Below are 19,897 nucleotides of genomic sequence, written 5' to 3'. Positions count from 1 at the left end.
GCTGGCTACTTGTGCGGCGATTTCGACATCTTCTTTCATGTTGTTATGCTGCATGGTTCGGTTTCTCCTACTCTCTAGTCTGGTGGCGATGAATTGCAAGCCTGTTCTGCATTGGGTGACACTCCAACCAATGATTCTTCAATGATTTTTAAATCTCATATCAAGCGGCGAGTGCCTATTGCAGACTTTAAACTCTGGTAGGGTGTTTGTAACCGTCTCTTTCCTGTACTGTTGGTTCATTGCAATTTTTAATCTCCACGGGCAGCGCACAATTGGAGGAAGAATAAGGCTAGGCACTACAGAGAGAAGAGGAGTGAGTGCTAGATTTGAATGATAACTGGGTTGGTAAATTCAAAATACGGAGTGCAAAGCGACTACATCGGGCAAGTTCACCATATGGTTCTTTTAGGACTTCATGCAGGCAACGAACATGCGCCCGTTATTTATTTGAAAAGAAAAGAACCCAAGAAAACTTCAGCGGAATAATAAAGAAGTTTAATCGGCGCAAGGTTTAATGAGATGGCTCCATTATTGTTCACACTGAGAATTTAGTACCATTATTGTTCTCACTGAGAATTCAGTAAATTTTGTCACACCAGATTGTGCCTTAGGATAGCTCCATTATTGTTCTCACCGAGAATCCAGTAAATTTTGTCACAACAGGCTGTGCCTTAGGATATCTCCATTATTGTTCTCACCGAGAATTCAGTAAACTTTGTTGCAACAGATAATGCCTTCAGATTTTGCAGAACCAGCACACGTACATTCTCACAGTAGCCAAGTCTTCAAGCACTTCAACTCCGAGTTGAACCTGTAAACTTGGCCTGGGGAGGCACTGATCATGGCAGAGCGATCGCCGTAGTGGATCCTCGCAAGCGAGTTCCCGCTGCTGCCAGACCATACAAGAGCTTCATGGAGGGTACCTTCTTCCCAGCAGATGTTGACCGTCATCCCGCCTCGGGCCCTCAGACCTTTAACGCTCCCGTGGGGCCACTTGTCGCGGGGCAGAGCAGGGAGCAGGTACAGATCACCCCCGGTGCTCTGCACAAGCATTTCACACAATGCAGCTGGGAATCTGCAAGAGAATACACCCATTGTGATGTTTGCGAATCGATCGTGCAATTAAGTAGCACGGTCACTATTGTTACACCTCTTTTAAGTGGTTAACAGTTGACAGCTTAGAGTCATCACCGAGGTTATGCCTACTGGCTGCAACTTTGTGTCTCGCAATTCAACAAATCATACTATGGTAAACAGGTTGGATTGAAATGATTGATTAGGCTGAAGATGATCTGGTTTACCCAAAATTTGCATCGATTTGGAATGGTGGAAGCGCCGTGAACAAATTGCTGTATAGACCTCCTCTATTGTCAGGCTTGTCATTCGGATCTCTCAAAGTGATTAGCTGTAGAATCATTTTGTATGCATGCTCACTGTTGTGAAGATGAGCCCACAGGGCCATCTTCCATGAAGTAGACCACCCAGGGCCTTCATCACCTAAACAATAGAAAAAAACTCAGTGCCAAGCAGCAAAGACAGAGAAAGTGTGGTTACAGACAGTCCTTGCCATAAACTGAAAGGTGACAGATAAATTTGACATTCTTAACAGTGCCATGCAATTGTTGAAAATATAAATATGCGGTACTTTTCAGATCAAACTGAAAGGTGACATAAAAGAATATAACAACTGGTCATGCAAGCAAACTGCATAAGAAAAAATCAACTTAATAATACCACTAGACTGTTCGCCATTTGAAAGAAAATGACCATGGAAAAATAAGATCAGCAACCTTTGTAAGAAGTATACAAAATTCTGACACAAACAACACTGAATTATCCTCTTGGGACATGGTAACTGCTTATTTCAATTTTACATGAGAACAACAGTGGTCGATCCAGTCCCATTAAACCTTGCTATCCTTCTACTACGAAATTGTTGAGCACCCCCGTTTCAAAAACAAAATAAATTTTTTGAGCACCCAAGCTGATGCTGGTGTGCATAAGTGTATAGCTAACATCTGTTTTAAGAAGTTCTTAAGTTGCTGTGGGTTGTTTGTATTTTTGCTCTACTGAAACAATTGTGTTTATACATATACTGCTTTTGATGAATGCAGTTACAGTATGTCACTGAATGGCCTTCCTCCTTTATTCTTCTGTGCTATATGTCCATTCCTCTTATCTTCAACAGTTAACCCTCAAAATCTAAAAAATGCTGAGATCAGCAAAAAGGAGCTCGTGCAAGATCGAGTAACCGTCATGTGAAGGAATCTCGGGAGGTCATCATCTAACAATAAGCTCTCTGAGATCATAATTTCTTTTGAAACAAACCCAAACTAAAGACTGATAACTTCAAATAAGGATCAAATTATAATACTGCCCTTCTGATATGCAAAAAGGTACCTCTTTTATAAAGAGTATTGGCAACAGCTTTGCAGAGGTCAGGTGTTTGCTCCAGTGTCATGGTATGTCCAGGATAAAGACCAAACAGATGAGATACATGCCTGTGATGAGGTTCGGGATCCTTAAAATCTTGTGCCTGTGCATAAAAAAACAAGTATTATGAAACTGAACAGACCAACTGAAATCACTTTGAGAGATAAAAAAAATAAAAAGTATATACATACCCATTCCATGATTGTACCATCTCTACCAATTTTTATTGGTGGGAGCCTCGGTAGTGCCGCTTTTATCCTCTGAACCACATCAGTGCTGGATTTTCCTAAAATCTGATAACACACGTATGAATACTTCAAACACATAAACATTCAAATAAATACATGCTAGAATGACAAGACTTAACTATAACTCTACTATAACGTTTTAAATCTGCATGCTTCATTCATAGTATCACCAAAGTATCTGCATATTCAATGAAACCTGTCTCTTTCAACAACAGTAAATAGAAATGAAGACTTACATCAGCAGACAAAAGAACAGCTGAGAATACTTCTCTAATAATTGACATGTCCATAGTTGTTGAATAGCTCACAGATGCGTCCTTGCCATCCGGAGCAGTAAAATAATGCTCTGGGGAAGTAGAAGGATTGGTCTCCAGATAGCCTTCTTGGCCTTCAATCAACCAGGACAACAGAAAGGAGGCAGATCCTTCCAAAAGTGGATACGCTGTTCTCTCCAAAAATTCCTGCAAAAAAAGAACAGAATATCACATCTGATGTAACTTGATCTTGTCTAGATCACATTTATGTCTCTCCAATCTCCAGAAGATGAGCTTGCACTTTGCGGCAAAGCTATCAGTATGGATTTCACCATATATTCAACATCCTCTAAGACATTATCCATCAATCAGAACACATGAAAAAGGTAGATGAACCAACAATCTATTCAACAGGATAGTTAAACACTATTGGCCAGTCATTGCTACTAAACATCATTATCTTTTAGTACAGTTAACCAGTTTGTCTAATCCAAATTTGTTAGTGCTTGCCTTATCACTCATATTTGGTTTAAGCCTACCTTTTACCACCAATTCTTCAAATAAGATAGTGTAATCACATAAACATAAAGGGAGATTAGGCTCCAACATAAGCAAGCGGCGACAGTAATTCTCATATCTGCCTATGACGTATGATCACAATCTGTGCTTAAAGGTGATACAAGAAAGTAATGCATACAAGTACTGCATGGCATTGCATTCCATGCCCATGTCATCACTCACTCTGTCCATCGTAAAACTGTAGTGTTCCCACAGGTGTGTAGCAAGCCATGGCCCACCCATTGGCCATAGAGCAAATGAAGGATCACCATAATCCGGTGATGTTTTTGCCCACAAGTCTGTGACTTGGTGACTAACCCAGCCATTAGCTTCGTAATTCACCTGTAAAGAAAACATATCATTACCCCCAAAAGTTCCCATGAAATACAAGGTGCCAAACTATGCTATAAATCCATTTAGAACATGTAAACTGAATAAAATAAAATCTAGTAATATGTTTACACACAAACCATTAAATAGAGTTGTCCAAATAGTTCCTCAAGAAGATGCACAAAGTTGCAATTCTTTATCCTTGAGTGATCAAGGGCAAGTGCCTCTCGAACTTCAAATTTTGTATTCACATTTACGTTGCCGCGTTAACAGTAAATACTCAATAGTCGATACTCAGTGACACTAAGAATGAACTGAGGAAAGACCCTATTGTTGGATAATGAGCAACTGGTGTTCACTAAGGGCCAAAGGCCATTACATATACATGTGTGGTAAAGTGCAGGAAACCCCTTATACAATGGGGATATACCGAAAAGGGACTATACACATCTAACACCCCCCCTCAAACTCATGGTGGATCAACAACACTGAGTTTGGAGAGAAAAAAGTGGTGCTGCGCTCGAGTCTGTGCCTTCGTGAAGAAGTCCGCCAACTGTAACTCAGAGGGCACATAGTGAAGAGCGAGAGTCTGATCCTGCACAGCAGCACGCATAAAGTGGGCATCCACACCGATGTGCTTGGTGAACTCATGCTTCACCGGATCACGCGCAATACTGATAGCACTGGTACTGTCTGACAGTAAGGGAGTCGAGGTAGGAGCAGACACACCAAAATCCTCAAGTAACCACCGTAACCAGATCACCTCAGCCGTCAACATAGCCATGGCTCGCAACTCAGCCTTTGTACTCGAGCGAGAAACAACAATCTGTTTCTTTGTCTTCCAAGCAATAAGAGAGCCACCAAGAAAGACACAGTAAGCAGACAGTGAGCGTCGATCAGAGGGATCACTAGCCCAGGTAGCATCAGAGTAGGCCTGGAGCTCAAGAGAGCTGGAGCGGGGAAAGAAAAGGCGATGAGAGATCGTGCCACGAAGATATCGTAGAACACGGAGGAGATGACTATAGTGGACAGAGGTGGGGGCGGAAACAAACTGACTCAGGATGTGGACATGATAGGAGATGTCAGGACGCGTAACAGCAAGATAGAGAAGGCTGCCAACGAGGTGACGATAGCGAGTGGGATTAGGAAGAGGGTCACCATCAAAAGCACGAAGCTGAACGTTGAGCTCCATAGGAGTCACAACAGTGCGCTCATTACCGAGAGCAGCGCGAGCAAGAAGATCCTGAATATATTTTTCCTGGGAGATGTAGATGTTGAGGAGATCTCAATCCCAAGAAAATAGCGAAGTGGACCAAGATCAATCATGAGGAACTGGTTGCGAAGGCGAGCCTTAACAAAGGCAATGTAGTCAGAGTCGTCACTAGTGATGATCATGTCATCAACATAGAGAAGGAGAAGAGTCCGACCACGAGGAGACGTGTGAACAAACAACGCGGGATCATGATCACTGGGCAAGAAACCAGCGGCAGTGACCACAGAGGCGAAGCGCTCGAACCAGGCACGAGGGGCCTGTTTAAGACCATAGAGGGAGCGGCGAAGTCTACAGACCATACCATCAGGAGCATAGTACCCCGGTGGTGGCTGCATATAAACCTCCTCACGCAACTCGCCATTGAGAAAGGCGTTCTGGACATCAAGTTGAGAGATAGACCAATGACGAACAGAAGCCACAACAAGGAGAGTGCGGATAGTGGTCATGTGGGCCACATGAGCGAACGTCTCATCATAATCGCGTCCCTGCTCCTGCTGAAAACCACGGGCCACATGATGAGCTTTGTAGCGCTCAAGAGAACCATCAGAACGAGTCTTAATCTTGTAGACCCACTTGCAGGTGATGGGACGAACACCGGAAGGGAGGGAAACCAGATCCCATGTGCCAGAGCGCTCAAGGGCAGCAAGCTCTTCAGCCATCGCAAGCTGCCATTCAGGCTGAGTCATGGCGGTCCGATAGGAAGTGGGCTCAGCAATAACAGAGAGACCGTACGGATCAGGAGAATAGCGATGAGGCGGGGGGCGAGGCCGAGCACGGAGGTTATGAACCGGGGGAGGCGTAGAGGGAGGTGCACCAGAGGTGGAAGGCGCGTCAGGGGAAACATCCTCAGTACAAGGGCGACGAGTATAGTGGAGAGGAAACGGGGGGAGAGGGCGACGGACTGGAGATGATGGTGGAGAGGTGGAGGAGGAGGATGGGGAAGATGGTGTCGGTGGTGAATGAGAATGAATGAGAGGTGCCGGAGGAAGAGGTGACACATGAAGCACATAGCAGGGTGTATCGGGAAGAAGAAGAAAAGAAATATCGTCCACAGAGAAACTCGAGGAAGAAGGACGTGGGTAGTAAGAACGAGACTTGTCAAGTCAAATCATGCGAGATGCGCAAGCGACGACCAACAGGATCCCAACAACGATAGCCCTTGTGCTCATCACTGTAGCCAAGGAAAACACACTCAACCGACTGAGCAGTCAGTTTGGTGCGTTCTTGGGGGGCAAGAAGGACATAGCACACACATCCAAACATACGAAGAGCTGAGTAGTCAGGAGAACGACCAGTGAGACACTCCATAGGAATACCACCCTGCAGGGCAGTCGATGGCTGAATGTTGATGAGATAGGTGGATGCAGAAACAGCCTCAGCCCAAAAATGGGGTGGAAGGGAAGCAGCAATCATCAGCGCACGAGCCCTCTCAAGCAAATGACGATGCTTACGTTCTGCAATGCCATTCTGAGCATGAGCACCAGGACACGAGAACTGGGCAAGAGTACCCTGTTCTGCGAGGAAACCACGCAACAGCTGGGAGATAAACTCGCCAGCGGGCGTGGAAAACTCGGTGTGAACCATGGCAGCAAATCGTTTGTATATAGAGAGAACCTCGCTACGAGATTTCATGAAGTAAAGCCAAGTGTAGCGAGAGAAATCATCAATAAACAAAACATAGTAGCGATGACCACCTTTTGAATCAAAGGGAGCAGGACCCCAGACATCAGAATGAACTAAGTTAAATGGACGCTGAGATACCGACTCGCTGGTAGGATAAGGTAACTGGGTTTGTTTGCCAAGTCTACAACCATTACAATGTAAAGAAACATCTCCAGATACAGACCCTAAGAGGCCCTGACGCACTAAGGATGACAAGCGAGAGCCACAGATGTGACCAAGGCGATGATGCCACTGCTAGAAGGACGCAGACGAGGAGGCAGCAAGAGCATGAGAGCTGGCAGAAATGGTGGCAGCAGAAGGAACACAAAGCCACTCAACCTCCCAAAGGCCCTCTGACTCACGGCGCCGGGGGCCAGCACCAACCAAAACCTTGGTGCGACGATCCTGAATGGAGCAAGAGTCGGTATCAAGAATGACACGACAACCAGAATTAGTAAGTTGGGCAGCGGAAAAAAGATTCATGGTAAGGCGAGGAACATGTGAAACACTAGGAATAGAAAAGGACGGAGCGGAAAGAATACCACGACTAGAAACAGGAAGAGATGTGCCATCGGCAGTAAGAACATTAATAGGAGAATCAAGAGGGCGAAGAGAAGACAACACTGAAGAATCAGAGGACATATGAAAGGAAGCTCCAGAGTCCAGAACCCACGAAGATGTACCTGACGGTGTAGATGCCGGCGGTGATGAAGTGGTGGAAGCAGTCACAGCAGCAGCAGAACCCGTTGATGAAGAACCGGAGGAAGCCAGAAGGCGCTTGAGCCGCACAATGTCCTGGTCAGTGAGTGACGGAGTCCCACTAAAAGGAGAGCGCCTCTGGTCTCGCTGCTTCTGGCGACAATCAGACTCTGGGTGACCTGGCTTGGAGCAGTAGCCACAGAAGGTGTCACGGCGCGAACGACCCTTCTCAGCATAAGGAGGGCGACCCACCCCCCTGAAGGTGTGCAGGAGCGCTGGAGCTGGGAGACGAGCAGATGACACAGGAGCGCGGGCAGCCAACACTAAAGGAACCGCAAGCAACCCAGCAGAACGAAGGCGGGTCTCCTCAGCACGAAGCTCAGCAAGGACCTCCGAGATAGGAACACGACCACGAGCAAGCAAGTGAGCACAACGAGGCTCAAACTCGGAGCGGAGGCGAGATAAGAACTCATGGACACGCTGAAACTCCATGTCGGACCGCATAGTCTCGCAGCAGCGACAGGATCCACAAACAACTATCCGAAGAGAGTCAAGCTGGTGCTAGATGACAGAGCTCTGCGTGTAGAACTCATCAACAGAAGAGTCACCCTGCTGAAGAGCATGCTCCTGACGCACCACAGATAAGTAGAGAGCATCACCAGAGGGCTGATAGCGCTGACAGAGATAAGACCACATCGCTGCAACGGTGCCTAGGCCCATGAACTCCGAAGCAAACTGAGGGAGGACACTCGCAGTGAGAACAGCAGCAGCACGAGCATCATCATTGCACCACTGAGTATAAGCAGACAAATCATCTCGATAGACAGAAAGAGCATCTGAATAAGCATACATCTGGTGATCATAAGCATCAACTGCAGCATCATCAAGAGCCTTGGCTTCATCCCGATCAGCCTGAGAAGCATCAGCAGCAAGAACCGGCGGCACCGGCGGGATAGGAGCCACGGGAGCCACGGGGCATGGTGGACAGGGGACCTCGCCAGAGAGAACACCCCACAGAAGAAGACCGCGCATATGGATACGCATGAAGCCCGCAAACTCAGCATAGTTGGTGCCATCAAATATCACTGAGCATCGAGGAACAACCACATAGCCCGAAAATGACATACTGAGATATCCCCTTTTTATCACTCTCTTTGTTTTTTTTGTTGGAAGTCAACGAAGAGAGATATATCTAGATCGAGCAGAGCACGCGTGAGGCAGGGACTCGCTCGATGCAGCCAGCCGAGCAGGCAGGCGGGCGAACGAGAACAACGCGGCCCGACGCGAGAGGAGGAGCAACGCACGGCTCCCGGACGGGATCCGGCAGAGGAGGCGCGCCCGAGGCCGGCAGGTGCTCGCTCAAGTGGGGGAAGGAGCGGCGCTGCCTTGGCGCGGGCCGAGATGCGCCAAACAGGGGGGACGAGGCCGAACGGGACAGCCGGGGGCGGCGGATCCGGACGGGACGGGTGCAGCGGTGGCGGCCTGAACAGCAGCAGGTGGCGGCGGCCTGATCAGCAGCAGGCGGCGGCGGCTTGAGGCAAGCTGAGGCAGGCAGGAATCGAGCCGGAGCGGCCGGAATCGAACAGAAGCGGCCGGAGACAAGGTAGGCTAGGAGGGGGGAGCACGAAGTTGCAGCGTGCAGGAGAGCGAGGGTAACCTAGCATCTGATACCATGTTGGATAATGAGCAACTAGTGTTCACTGAGGGCCAAAGGCCATTACATATACATGTGTGGTAAAGTGCAGGAAACCCCTTATACAATGGGGATATACCGAAAAGGGACTATACACATCTAACACCTATCATCTAGATATATTTATAATGTCGTGGAGCAAGTGTTGTCGTGGTACTGTAGCATACACTATCATGTGGAAATCAGATATTTGAATAACTAATTGCCTTGTTAGATTGGTCTGTTTTCATCCTCACGCAGTAGTGACTGTCGACAGAACGACCTTTGTATTGCTATTGGGCCAAAGGGACAGATTATAGACATGTACATATGCAATCAAAATCCTATAGAAAGAAGAAACTGCACAGCTAACTATTGCCCCTTATGCAAATTGGCAGATCCCAGGCTTCTAGTAGCATCACTGCTACTTCTTCGTTGTCAGGCCTCAGTGATGCTGCTAGGAGTAGGATCCAAGGCTATGGGCCATGGCCACAAGAAATAGTATTCATAAAAGTTCAATTCACTAGAAAGTAGAAAGATATGTTGGAACACTCACGAAAGTTTCCAGAGACGCTCTTTTATGAAAGTAGACTTACTTTTGCCGTCTTAGCCCCATTGACCGAAAGGGATCCAATGAAGTCGAATAGTGGGTCTTGGCATTCACTAAGGTTGCAAGGAAGTGACGGCCAGTAATTCATTTGTAGATTTATATTTGGATGGGGAGCTGTACTGGAAAGCGAAAGGAATGTCATATTGTTATCAAACTTGGACTGCCAGAAAATAGTGTAAATAGGACTATCATTAATATAATCTCAAATAACTTACATTACAAACACTAAGGTATTTACTGCAGTAAATTCAGCATTAATTTGCTACAAATGGCAAGAGAATCAGTATTACCCACAACAAAATTTACTTGAATAAAAGATGGATAACCCTTTTAATAGATCAATTGTTTAGAATGCACCAGAAATTAAGGAAATATATACTAAATTATCATCTTCCCAAAAATTCAAGTTTCATTTTTTGACATCATAAAAAAAATTCAAGTTACATTCTTTATATAAAGAATCCCTAAACCTATATTTGAGAAACTAATGCAGGGAATTTAAAATTTTTGTGGCTTTCTTCATATGTATTCAGTGTTTTGTCATGCAGTGTCAATCCATGTGCCTAATATAACACGAAAATAATGGGAATATGAGCGTTAATCAATACGGTTCTTTGGTAACTGATTATCCAATGTGTTTAAGGGAATGAGCATGCCTGTATGTATTAACATCAACTGGATACACAAAATGTTGGCCTCAATTACTTCGGTGTCTTTCATTCGATTTTTTTTTACTTCGGTGTCTTTGCATCGAAAAGGCCAAATGTGTGTTGCTTTTGCAAGTAACAGGATGACAATGTGTGTACACAAGAATCCTTAATTAATCTACAGAAAAATGAATACAGCTTTAAACCTTAAAACTGAAGCCAAAGGCCAGTCTCTTCAGTTCAAAAGAAAAGACTAGTCTTAACTTGTAAACTGTGCAAATTAGATAAACTTCTACATGATAGTTTTAAAACATATTAAGAGAAAGGGCCACTTGTCATGTTTTCCACTTATATTTTTCTCATTTTGATGCAGAACAGCTAAGGATTGTCATGAGACTTTTCAAACTTCTAAAATTTATTGCTTGCCATAGCAAAAATGGTCATGTAACACCCAGACTGCATGCAAGGACAATCCATTTCACAGAGTTGGTCGTCTGTGACCCCATTAGGATGATATTTAAATGACGTATGCTCTGACTACACAAGTTCTACAAAGTGTGACCCAGACGAACAGTTGCAGCCGTTTTCTTATTCAATAGTCTAAAAAATAATACCCCAAGATATATAGCTGGCATAAACAACAAAACAAGACAAGATATGTTGTAAAAACATACCCCCATGGTGCATTAGTCTCGTTGTTCCATATTCCTTGCAAATTGGAAACCTGAGTTCCAGGCCTCGAACAAGAAATGAGTAGATAGCGCCCAAACTGAAACAGAAGTTCTACCAGAGAAGGATCTTCATCATGTCTAAAACTTATAATTCTGTCTACAGTAGGCTTCTCTGAATTATTAAGCTCTTTTAACCTTGAACCATCAACTATCTGTACAGTGCAATCACATACCTCAGCATCCTGAGAGATATTCTCAGGTAAGTGAGCCAAAGTGCTACCTCCAAGTACATCATTAGAACCTCGTGAAAGTTGCAAGGACACGCGCTGGAAAAGACTCTGGTAATCATCCATGTGATAAGCTTTTAGCTGCGCATATGACATGCTCCTAGCCATATTTAATGTTGTGAATGCTGATGTCACTGGATCAAGTGTCGATTCAGAAGGCTTGACAAATGGCCCTTCAAATGAGGTTGCAGCTGCAAGGAGCAAAACTGCTGAGTCGGCACCATCAAGTTTCAGCATCTTATCATTTAATACTTGCACTTGGCCATTGGCACCACTCATCAGCAGGTAGAGAATAGCACAAAATTTCATTCCCGGAGGATGATCAGATGCATTGTCATCTCCCGCGGGCCTTTCTCCTGGGCAGCTACCCTCCATGATTATTTCATTTGCATCTGTTACACGAATCCGATGATCTAGTGGTGTTGCTAAAGATACTGTACAGGAGACAGCTCCTGGTTTGTTTGCAGAGATTTTAGACGCAATTACTTGATGTGGATTTGAGGAGAAGTGTTCCCTTGAGTACACTACTTCCCCAACACTGTATGTGACATTAACTGTTGCAGATTCCAAATCAAGGTATCTTTTATAATTTGTATACTTGATATGCTCACCAAAGGCAAGATCAATATCACCGAGAGGCTGGTAATACTACAGTTAAAACATAAGCAATGTTTCAACATCGATTTAGCAGCACAACTCTTCCATCAACCTAAAATAAAATGTGTACCTGCGCCTTGTCATCAGACAGGCCATAAGCAACAGCTGTAGCTTCAGGATACAGTCCCTTATCAACAAGGCTCCTTACTTCAGAAAGAACAGTAGGTGCTTGGGGGTTTGTATAATTACCAGGTCCGCCTGTCCATAATGTATCATCTGCATCCACAGTTTTGATATGAAGCAATAAACTCTACAAAAATAAACAGATAGGTAATACTCCGTATTCAAGAAAGCCAATATGAGTGAAGGTGTATGTGAAATAGTGAAAGGTGTACATGAGTGGGGAAAGGATACAAAAAAAGAGTGATATTATTCACTTATAGGGAAACAGTAACAGAATAATGAAAAACAAGCCTCCTATTTTCACGTCATCTATTCAGAAAAGTGGTACAAAATCATCTCATTGTGCTTTTGGAGAACACATGCAAGATCAATAAGTATGATCCCTATCATTTTCATTTAAAAAGTGTAAAGATGAATCCTGGCATGAAGGATCTGCAAAACCATGCACACATTCCGACAGCGCACTCCAGACTTCAAAATCATACTACTTTCAGTAAAAGTGCTAACTATGACGATGATTCAAATAAAAAATTATCCACATCCGCTGTTTTTTTTTCATTTTATTTTGATATGCATGCACCTATTCAGCTCAAACATGTGTATTAGTCTATCAGAACCTCCCAGTATCCACCAGACCACCAGCGACGTAATGTGAAAAGGATTAGAATTTATCAAGATGTCTTACATTGAACACAACGCAAAAGATAGATACGTGGCCAATTGACATCTCCATCTACGGGTTGATAGAATGCTTGTGTTGGACGCGCTCTCACCATCGATTTCCCCTCATCTAACAACACACAGAAACAACCATGCTCTAACGATAATGCTTCTCTCTCCATTCGTTCGCTAAATTTCTTCCCATTTTGTGCTACCGGTTGTGTGCGCGTTGTGTGCAGCGTGAACCTTGTTGAACATTGTTGGACCTTGGCTCTCGTGGTTGCTTTATATATAAAGCAGGGCGAAAGCCTTTTTCGGTAATTTCTCCCCATTAAATTCCAGCCATTTTGCTTTCTGCCTCGAGTGTGCTCTCACCGATGGCATGAGCATGGCCGCGCATGGGAGGAGGTAATATGAGCAGGAAAAGTTGTGCGGGTTGCCACTGCAGTGACACCCATAATTTATTCCAAAAAGTGAACACATTTGTTTTAAAATCGAAAATTCAAGATGTCATAGTTCTAAAATCGAGGTTCTAAATCATCATCTGTTAAGAGCATTTTGATCGCTGTGGTGTTTCTGGGTAAATTTGATTCCCGAGCTGGAACGAGAGCGCTTCCCGACCAAAAACCCCAATATTTGAACTAAAATTGGTGATATTATAGCAGAGCAATCAAGCCTTCAGAAGAGGGGGGAATCTCGGGGTCTGTCAATTACGGTTGAGCTGGAGCTTCTCGGAGGTGACGCCGCCCCAGACAATGGCGCTGAGACGACCGTTCCCGATCGGCGCCGAATCGGTGAAGTGCCTCGCTGGGGACCCGAACACCACCTTCAGAGGCCGCGCCTCCTCCACCGGCCACTCCGCCGCCGCAGCCGCAGCTTCCGCTTCCTGCGGTCGACGCACCCAGATCCACTCGCCGCCGGCGTCCCAGTCGCTGCGGCCATCGCCGTCCATGGAGAAACAGCTAGCCCAGGAGGAGCGAGGACTGAGAGTAGCAAGTTGTGCAGCTGCAAGCAAGCGGTCACAGGATAGGTGACGCGGACCGCGGATCTTTGTAGTGCGACATCAATCATCGTCGAGTAAATGCAACCCTACCGCGGATCTGGTAGTGTCGTAGAGTAAGTAAGGGCAACAATTCCAATGTGGTTGACAGCGAGAGAGTACCATTCAGTCATCATAAAATAAGATAACTTCAACGCGGTTGATAGCGAGAGTCTACCATCCAACCATATAATGATGTATCCAACCATATAATGATGTAAAGACAACTCCAACGCAGTTGACAGCGAGAGCCGACCATCCAACCACACGCATCAAATATTTGCACTAGTTCAAATGAACAATTTAAAAAGACGGACAAAATTCATGTAAACTGAACAATGTTTTTAGAATTTTGATATATTTACAATCAAAAGAAGCAAATTAACAAAGTTCAACTACCGAATAAAATTAAACTAAAACTAAACTAAACTAAGCAAAGTATGAAAGGTGACGTTTTAGGCATGGCCTCCTAAACCGTTGATATCTTCGTCATCGTCCCTTTCGTCAACATCGTCGTCCTACCAACGGCGGAAGGAATCCCGATGTAGTTGCTTGGCTACCTCTATCTAGCGCCCCGCCGGGCAACGTCCTCCTGGCGGCGACAGTCGACCCGTGGACACGCTCTTGATATTGCCATTGTCGGCGAAGGCACGAGACGCGCTCAGACTCCTTCATCCCAACTTTGAGGAGTTGATCACTAGTCTGGCGCCGACGGTGGGCGGATGTCTGCGTGGTGGTCCTGGACTGATCCTCGGCCCAGGGCAACGGGAGGTCCCGGCCAGTGCGGACTTAGTCCGGCTCCATGTCGGACGCAGCAAATGCCGTTCACGGGGCGCCTGCTCGGATGCCGCCCTCGGCTACTATCATAGTGCGCGGTTGCGCGACGGATCCTCCTTGATGTTGCGTCCGATTTGGATGTCACGGTTGTGTGGCGGCTAGTGCAGCGCCAAATCGCAGTCGCGGAGCGGCAATGCAAACAACAACTCTATTTTGCGTCGCGAATTCGTCGTCCGTGCGCGTAGCTAATACGTCTCCAACGTAACTATAATTTTTTATTGTTCCATGCTATTATATTATCTGTTTTGGATGTTTTATATGCATTAATATGCTATTTTATACTCCCTCCGTCCGAAAAAGCTTGTCCTTCATATGGATGTATCTAGCACCAAGTTAGTGCTAGATACATCCATTTGAGGAACAAGCTTGAGACAAGCTTTTCCGGACGGAGGGAGTATTATTTTTGGGACTAACCTATTAACCTAGAGCCCAGTGCCAGTTCCTGTTTTTTCCTTGGTTTTGAGTTTCGCAGAAAAGGAATACCAAACGGAGTCCAAACAGAATGAAACGTACGCGATGATTTTTCTTGGACCAGAAGACAACCAGGAGACATGGAGATGAAGTCGGAGGAGCCACGAGGTGGCCACAAGGACGGAGGGCGCGCCCAGGGGTAGGGCACCCCCACCCTTGTGGCCCCCCTGTGACCCTCCTGACCTAATTCTTTCGCCTATATATTCCCAATTATCCCCAAACCACCAGAGGCATCCACGAAAACATTTTTCCACCGCCTCAACTTTCTGTACCCGTGAGTTCCCATCTAGGGACCTTTTCCGGCACCATGCCGGAGGGGGATTCGATCACAGAGGGCTTCTACATCAACTCTATTGCCCTTCCGATGAAGCATGAGTACTTTACCACAGACCTACGGGTCCATAGCTAATAGCTAGATGGCTTCTTCTCTCTCTTTGATTCTCAATACCATGTTCTCCTCGATGTTCTTGGAGATCTATTCGATGTAATACTTTTTGCGGTGTGTTTGCCGAGATCCGATGAATTATGGATTTATGAGCAGCTTATCTATGAATATTATTTGAATCTTCTCTGAATTCTTTTATGCATGATTTGATATCTTTGTAATTCTCTTCGAACTATCAGTTTGGTTTGGCCAACTAGATTGGTTTTTCTTGCAATGGGAGAAGTACTTAGCTTTGGGTTCAATCTTGCGGTGTCCTTTCCCAGTGACAGTAGGGGCAGCAAGGCACGTATTTTATTGTTGCCATAGAGGATAAAAAGATGGGGTTTTCATCATATTGCTTGAGTTAATTCCTTTACATCATGTCATCTTACTTAATGCGTTACTCCGTTCTTTATGAACTTAATACTCTAGATGCATGCTGGATAGCGGTTGATGTGTGGAGTAATAGCAGTAGATGCAGAATCGGTTTGGTCTACTTGACATGGACGTGATGCCTATATTGTTGAGTAATGTAGCATGCAATTTCAAAAGAATTCCTACGCTCACGCAAGATCTATCAAGGAGATGCATAGCAACGAGAGGGGGAGAGTGTGTCTATGTACCCTCGTAGACCGAAAGCGGAAGCGTTTGACAACGCGGTTGATGTAGTCGAACTTTCTTCGAGCTCCACCGATCGAGTACCGAATGTACGACACCTCTGAGTTTTGCACACGTTCAACGCGATGACGTCCCTTGCCTTCTTGATGCAGTAAGGTGTCGAGGAAGTAGATGAGTTCCGTCAGCACGACGGCATGGTGACGGTGATGGTGAAGTGATCCGCGCAGGGCTTCGCCTAAGCACTACTAAGATATGACCGGAGGCGTAAACTGTGGAGGGGGGCGCCGCACACGGCTAGAAATAGATGTTGTATTGTGCTAGGCGCCCCCGTCCTCATATATATAGGTGGGAGGGAGGAAGGAGAAGCCCTAGGGGCATCCCAAGTAGGAGGAATCCTACTTGGGCATCCTCCCAAACCTGCGCCCCCTGCCATGTGTGTGTGCGGGAGAAAGGCAGGGGAGGGAGGCGCCCCCCCTTTCCTTTCTCCCTTGAGGAGGGAAAGGCAGGAGGGGTTTCCCCCTTCCCCTTTCCTTCCCCTTGGGTTGCCCGGCCAGGGCAGGGGCGCATCAGCCCCTTGTGGGCTGGTCTATCCCCTCCTTGGCCCATTAAGCCCATACATATGTCGGGGGTGCCCGGAACCCCTTTCGGTGACCCGATAAGTACCCGATACCCTCCGGAACACTTTCGGTGTCCGAATACCATCGTCCTATATATCAATCTTTACCTCTCAACCATTTAGATACTCCTGGTCATGTCCGTGATCTCATCCGGGACTCCTAACAACATTCGGTCACCAAATCACATAACTCATATAATACTACATCGTCATCGAACGTTAAGCGTGCGGACCCTATGGGTTCAAGAACTATGTAGACATGACCGAGACACCTCTTCGGTCAATAACCAATAGCGGAACCTGGATGCTCATATTGGCTCCTACATATCCTACGAAGATCTTTATCGGTTGAACCGTAATGACAACATACGTTATTCCCTTTGTCCATCGGTATGTTATTTGCCCGAGATCCGATCGTCTGTATCTTCATACCTAGTTCAATCTCGTTACCGACAAGTCTCTTTACTCGTTCTGTAATACATCATCCTGCAACTAACTCATTAGTTGCTTTGCTTGCATGGCTTCTTATGATGTGTATTACCAAGAGGGCCCAAAGATACCTCTCCGAAACTCGGAATGACAAATCCTAATCTCGATCTATGCCAACCCAACAAACACCTTTGGAGATACCTGTAGAGCATCTTTATAACCACCCAGTTACGTTGTGATGTTTGATAGCACACAAGGCATTCCTCAGGTATCCGGGAGTTGCATAATCTCATAGTCGAAGGAATATGTATTTGACATGAAGAAAGCAATAGCAATAAAACTGAACAATCAATATGCTAAGATAACGGATGGGTCTTGTCCATCACATCATTCTCCTAATGATGTGACCCCATTCATCAAATGACAACACTATCTATGGTTAGGAAACTAACCATCTTTGATTAACGAGCTAGTCTAGTAGAGGCTTACTAGGGACATGGTGTTTTGTCTATGTATCCACACATGTATCAAGTTTCCGGTTAATACAATTCTAGCATGAATAATAAACATTTATCATGATATAAGAAAATATAAAATAACAACTTTATTATTGCCTCTAGGGCATATTTCCTTCAGTCTCCCACTTGCACTAGAGTCAATAATCCAGTTCACATCGCCATGTGATTTAACACCAATAGTTCACATCTTTATGTGATTAACACCCATAGTTCACATCGCCATGTGACCAATACCCAAAGAGTTTACTAGAGTAAATAATCTAGTTCACATTGCTATGTGATTAACACCCAAAGAGTACTAAGGTGTGATCATGTTTTGCTTATGAGAGAGGTTTAGTCAACGGGTCTGCCACATTCAGATCCGTATGTATTTTGCAAATTTCTATGTCTACAATGCTCTGCACGGAGCTACTCTAGATAATTGCTCCCACTTTCAATATGTATCCAGATTGAGACTCAGAGTCATCCTGATTAGTGTCAAAGCTTGCATCGACGTAACCATTTACGACGAACTCTTTGTCACCTCCATAACCGAGAAACATTTCCTTAGTCCTCTTTAGGTACCTAAGGATAATTTTGACCGCTGTCTAGTGATCTACTCTTGGATCACTATTGTACCCCCTTGCCAAACTCATGTCAAGGTACATAATAGGTCTAGTATACAACATGGCATACTTTATAGAACCTATGGCTGAGGCATAGGGAATGACTTTCATTCTCTCTCTATCTTTTGTCGTGGTCAGGTTTTGAGTCTTACTCAACTTCATACCTTACAACTCAAGCAAGAACTCCTTCTTTGACTGATCCATTTTGAACTCCTTTAAAATCTTATCAAGGTATGTACTCATCAAAAGTCTTATCAAGCGTCTTGATCTATCTCTATAGATCTTGATGCCCAATATGTAAGCAGCTTCACCGAGGTCTTTCTTTGAAAAACTCCTTTCAAACACTCCTTTATGCTTTCCAGAAATTTCTACATCATTTCTGATCAACAATATGTCATTCACATATACTTATCAGAAAGGTTGTAGTGCTCCCACTCACTTCCTTGTAAATATAGGCTTAACCGCAAGTCTGTATAAAGCTATATGCTTTGACCAACTCATCAAAGCGTATATTCCAACTCCGAGATGCTTGCACCAGTCCATAGATGAATCACTGGAGCTTGCACATTTTGTTAGCACATTTAGGATTGACAAAACCTTCTGGTTGCATCATATACAACTATTCTTTAATAAATCCATTAAGGAATGCAGTTTTGATATCCATTTGCCAGATTTCATAAAATGTGGCAATTGCTAACATGATTCAGACAGACTTAAGCATCGGTGCGAAGAAAATCTCATCGTACAACACCTTGAACTTGTCGAAAATCTTTTGCGACAATTCGAGCTTTGTAGATAGTAACACTAGCATCATTGTCCGTCTTCCTCTTGAAGATCCATTTATTCTCAATGGCTTGCCGATCATCGGGCAAGTCCACCAAAGTCCACACTTTGTTCTTATATATGAATCCTATCTCAGATTTCATGGCCTCAACCCATTTATCAGAATTTGGGCTCATCATAGCTTCTTCATAGTTCGTAGGTTCACACAGGTCTATTAACATGACTTCCAGAATAGGATTACCGTACCACTCTGGTGCGGATCGTACTCTGGTTAACCTACGATGTTCAGTAGTAAGTTGATCTGAAGTTTCATGATCATCATCACTAGCTTCCTCTCTAGTTGGTGTAGGTATCACGAGAACGGATTTCTCTGATGAGCTACTTTCCAAATTAAGAGTAGGTACAATTACCTCATCAAGTTATAATTTCCTCCCACCCACTTCTTTCGATAGAAACTCCTTCTCTAGAAAGGATCCATTCTTAGCAACAAAGATCTTGCCTTCGGATCTGTGGTAGAAGGTGTACCCAACAGTTTCTTTTGGGTATCCTATGAAGATGCACTTCTCCGATTTGGGTTCGAGCTTATCAGGCTGAAGGTTTTTCACATAAGCATCGCAACCCCAAACTTTAAGAAACGACAGTTTAGGTTTCTTACCAAACCACAGTTCATACGGTGTCGTCTCAATGGATTTAGACGGTGCCCTATTTAACGTGAATGTAGCTGTCTCTAATGCATAACCCCAAAACGATAGTGGTAAATCGGTAAGAGACAT

At 44.9% G+C, this 19,897-nt stretch overlaps 1 protein-coding gene across 1 annotated transcript; it reads right to left on the bottom strand.

The window, feature by feature from the left end:
• Positions 1-510: 510 nt before the first annotated feature.
• On the bottom strand, positions 511-13,871 carry LOC109763601 (alpha-L-fucosidase 2-like). Its single transcript, XM_020322450.4, has 10 exons — positions 13,499-13,871; positions 12,072-12,217; positions 11,061-11,992; positions 9,726-9,858; positions 3,677-3,835; positions 2,918-3,142; positions 2,625-2,726; positions 2,401-2,536; positions 1,302-1,497; positions 511-1,075 (listed from the first exon to the last, which is right to left on the bottom strand). Exons 1-10 carry the CDS (start codon positions 13,734-13,736, stop codon positions 769-771), a joined length of 2,574 nt encoding a protein of 857 aa, XP_020178039.1. The 5' UTR covers positions 13,737-13,871; the 3' UTR covers positions 511-768.
• Positions 13,872-19,897: the final 6,026 nt, after the last annotated feature.

This window comes from Aegilops tauschii, chromosome 4 (genome assembly GCF_002575655.3).
Source record: "Aegilops tauschii subsp. strangulata cultivar AL8/78 chromosome 4, Aet v6.0, whole genome shotgun sequence".
In the NCBI taxonomy this organism is placed as follows: domain Eukaryota; kingdom Viridiplantae; phylum Streptophyta; class Magnoliopsida; order Poales; family Poaceae; genus Aegilops; species Aegilops tauschii.
This window is presented reverse-complemented; position numbering and strand designations above follow the sequence as displayed.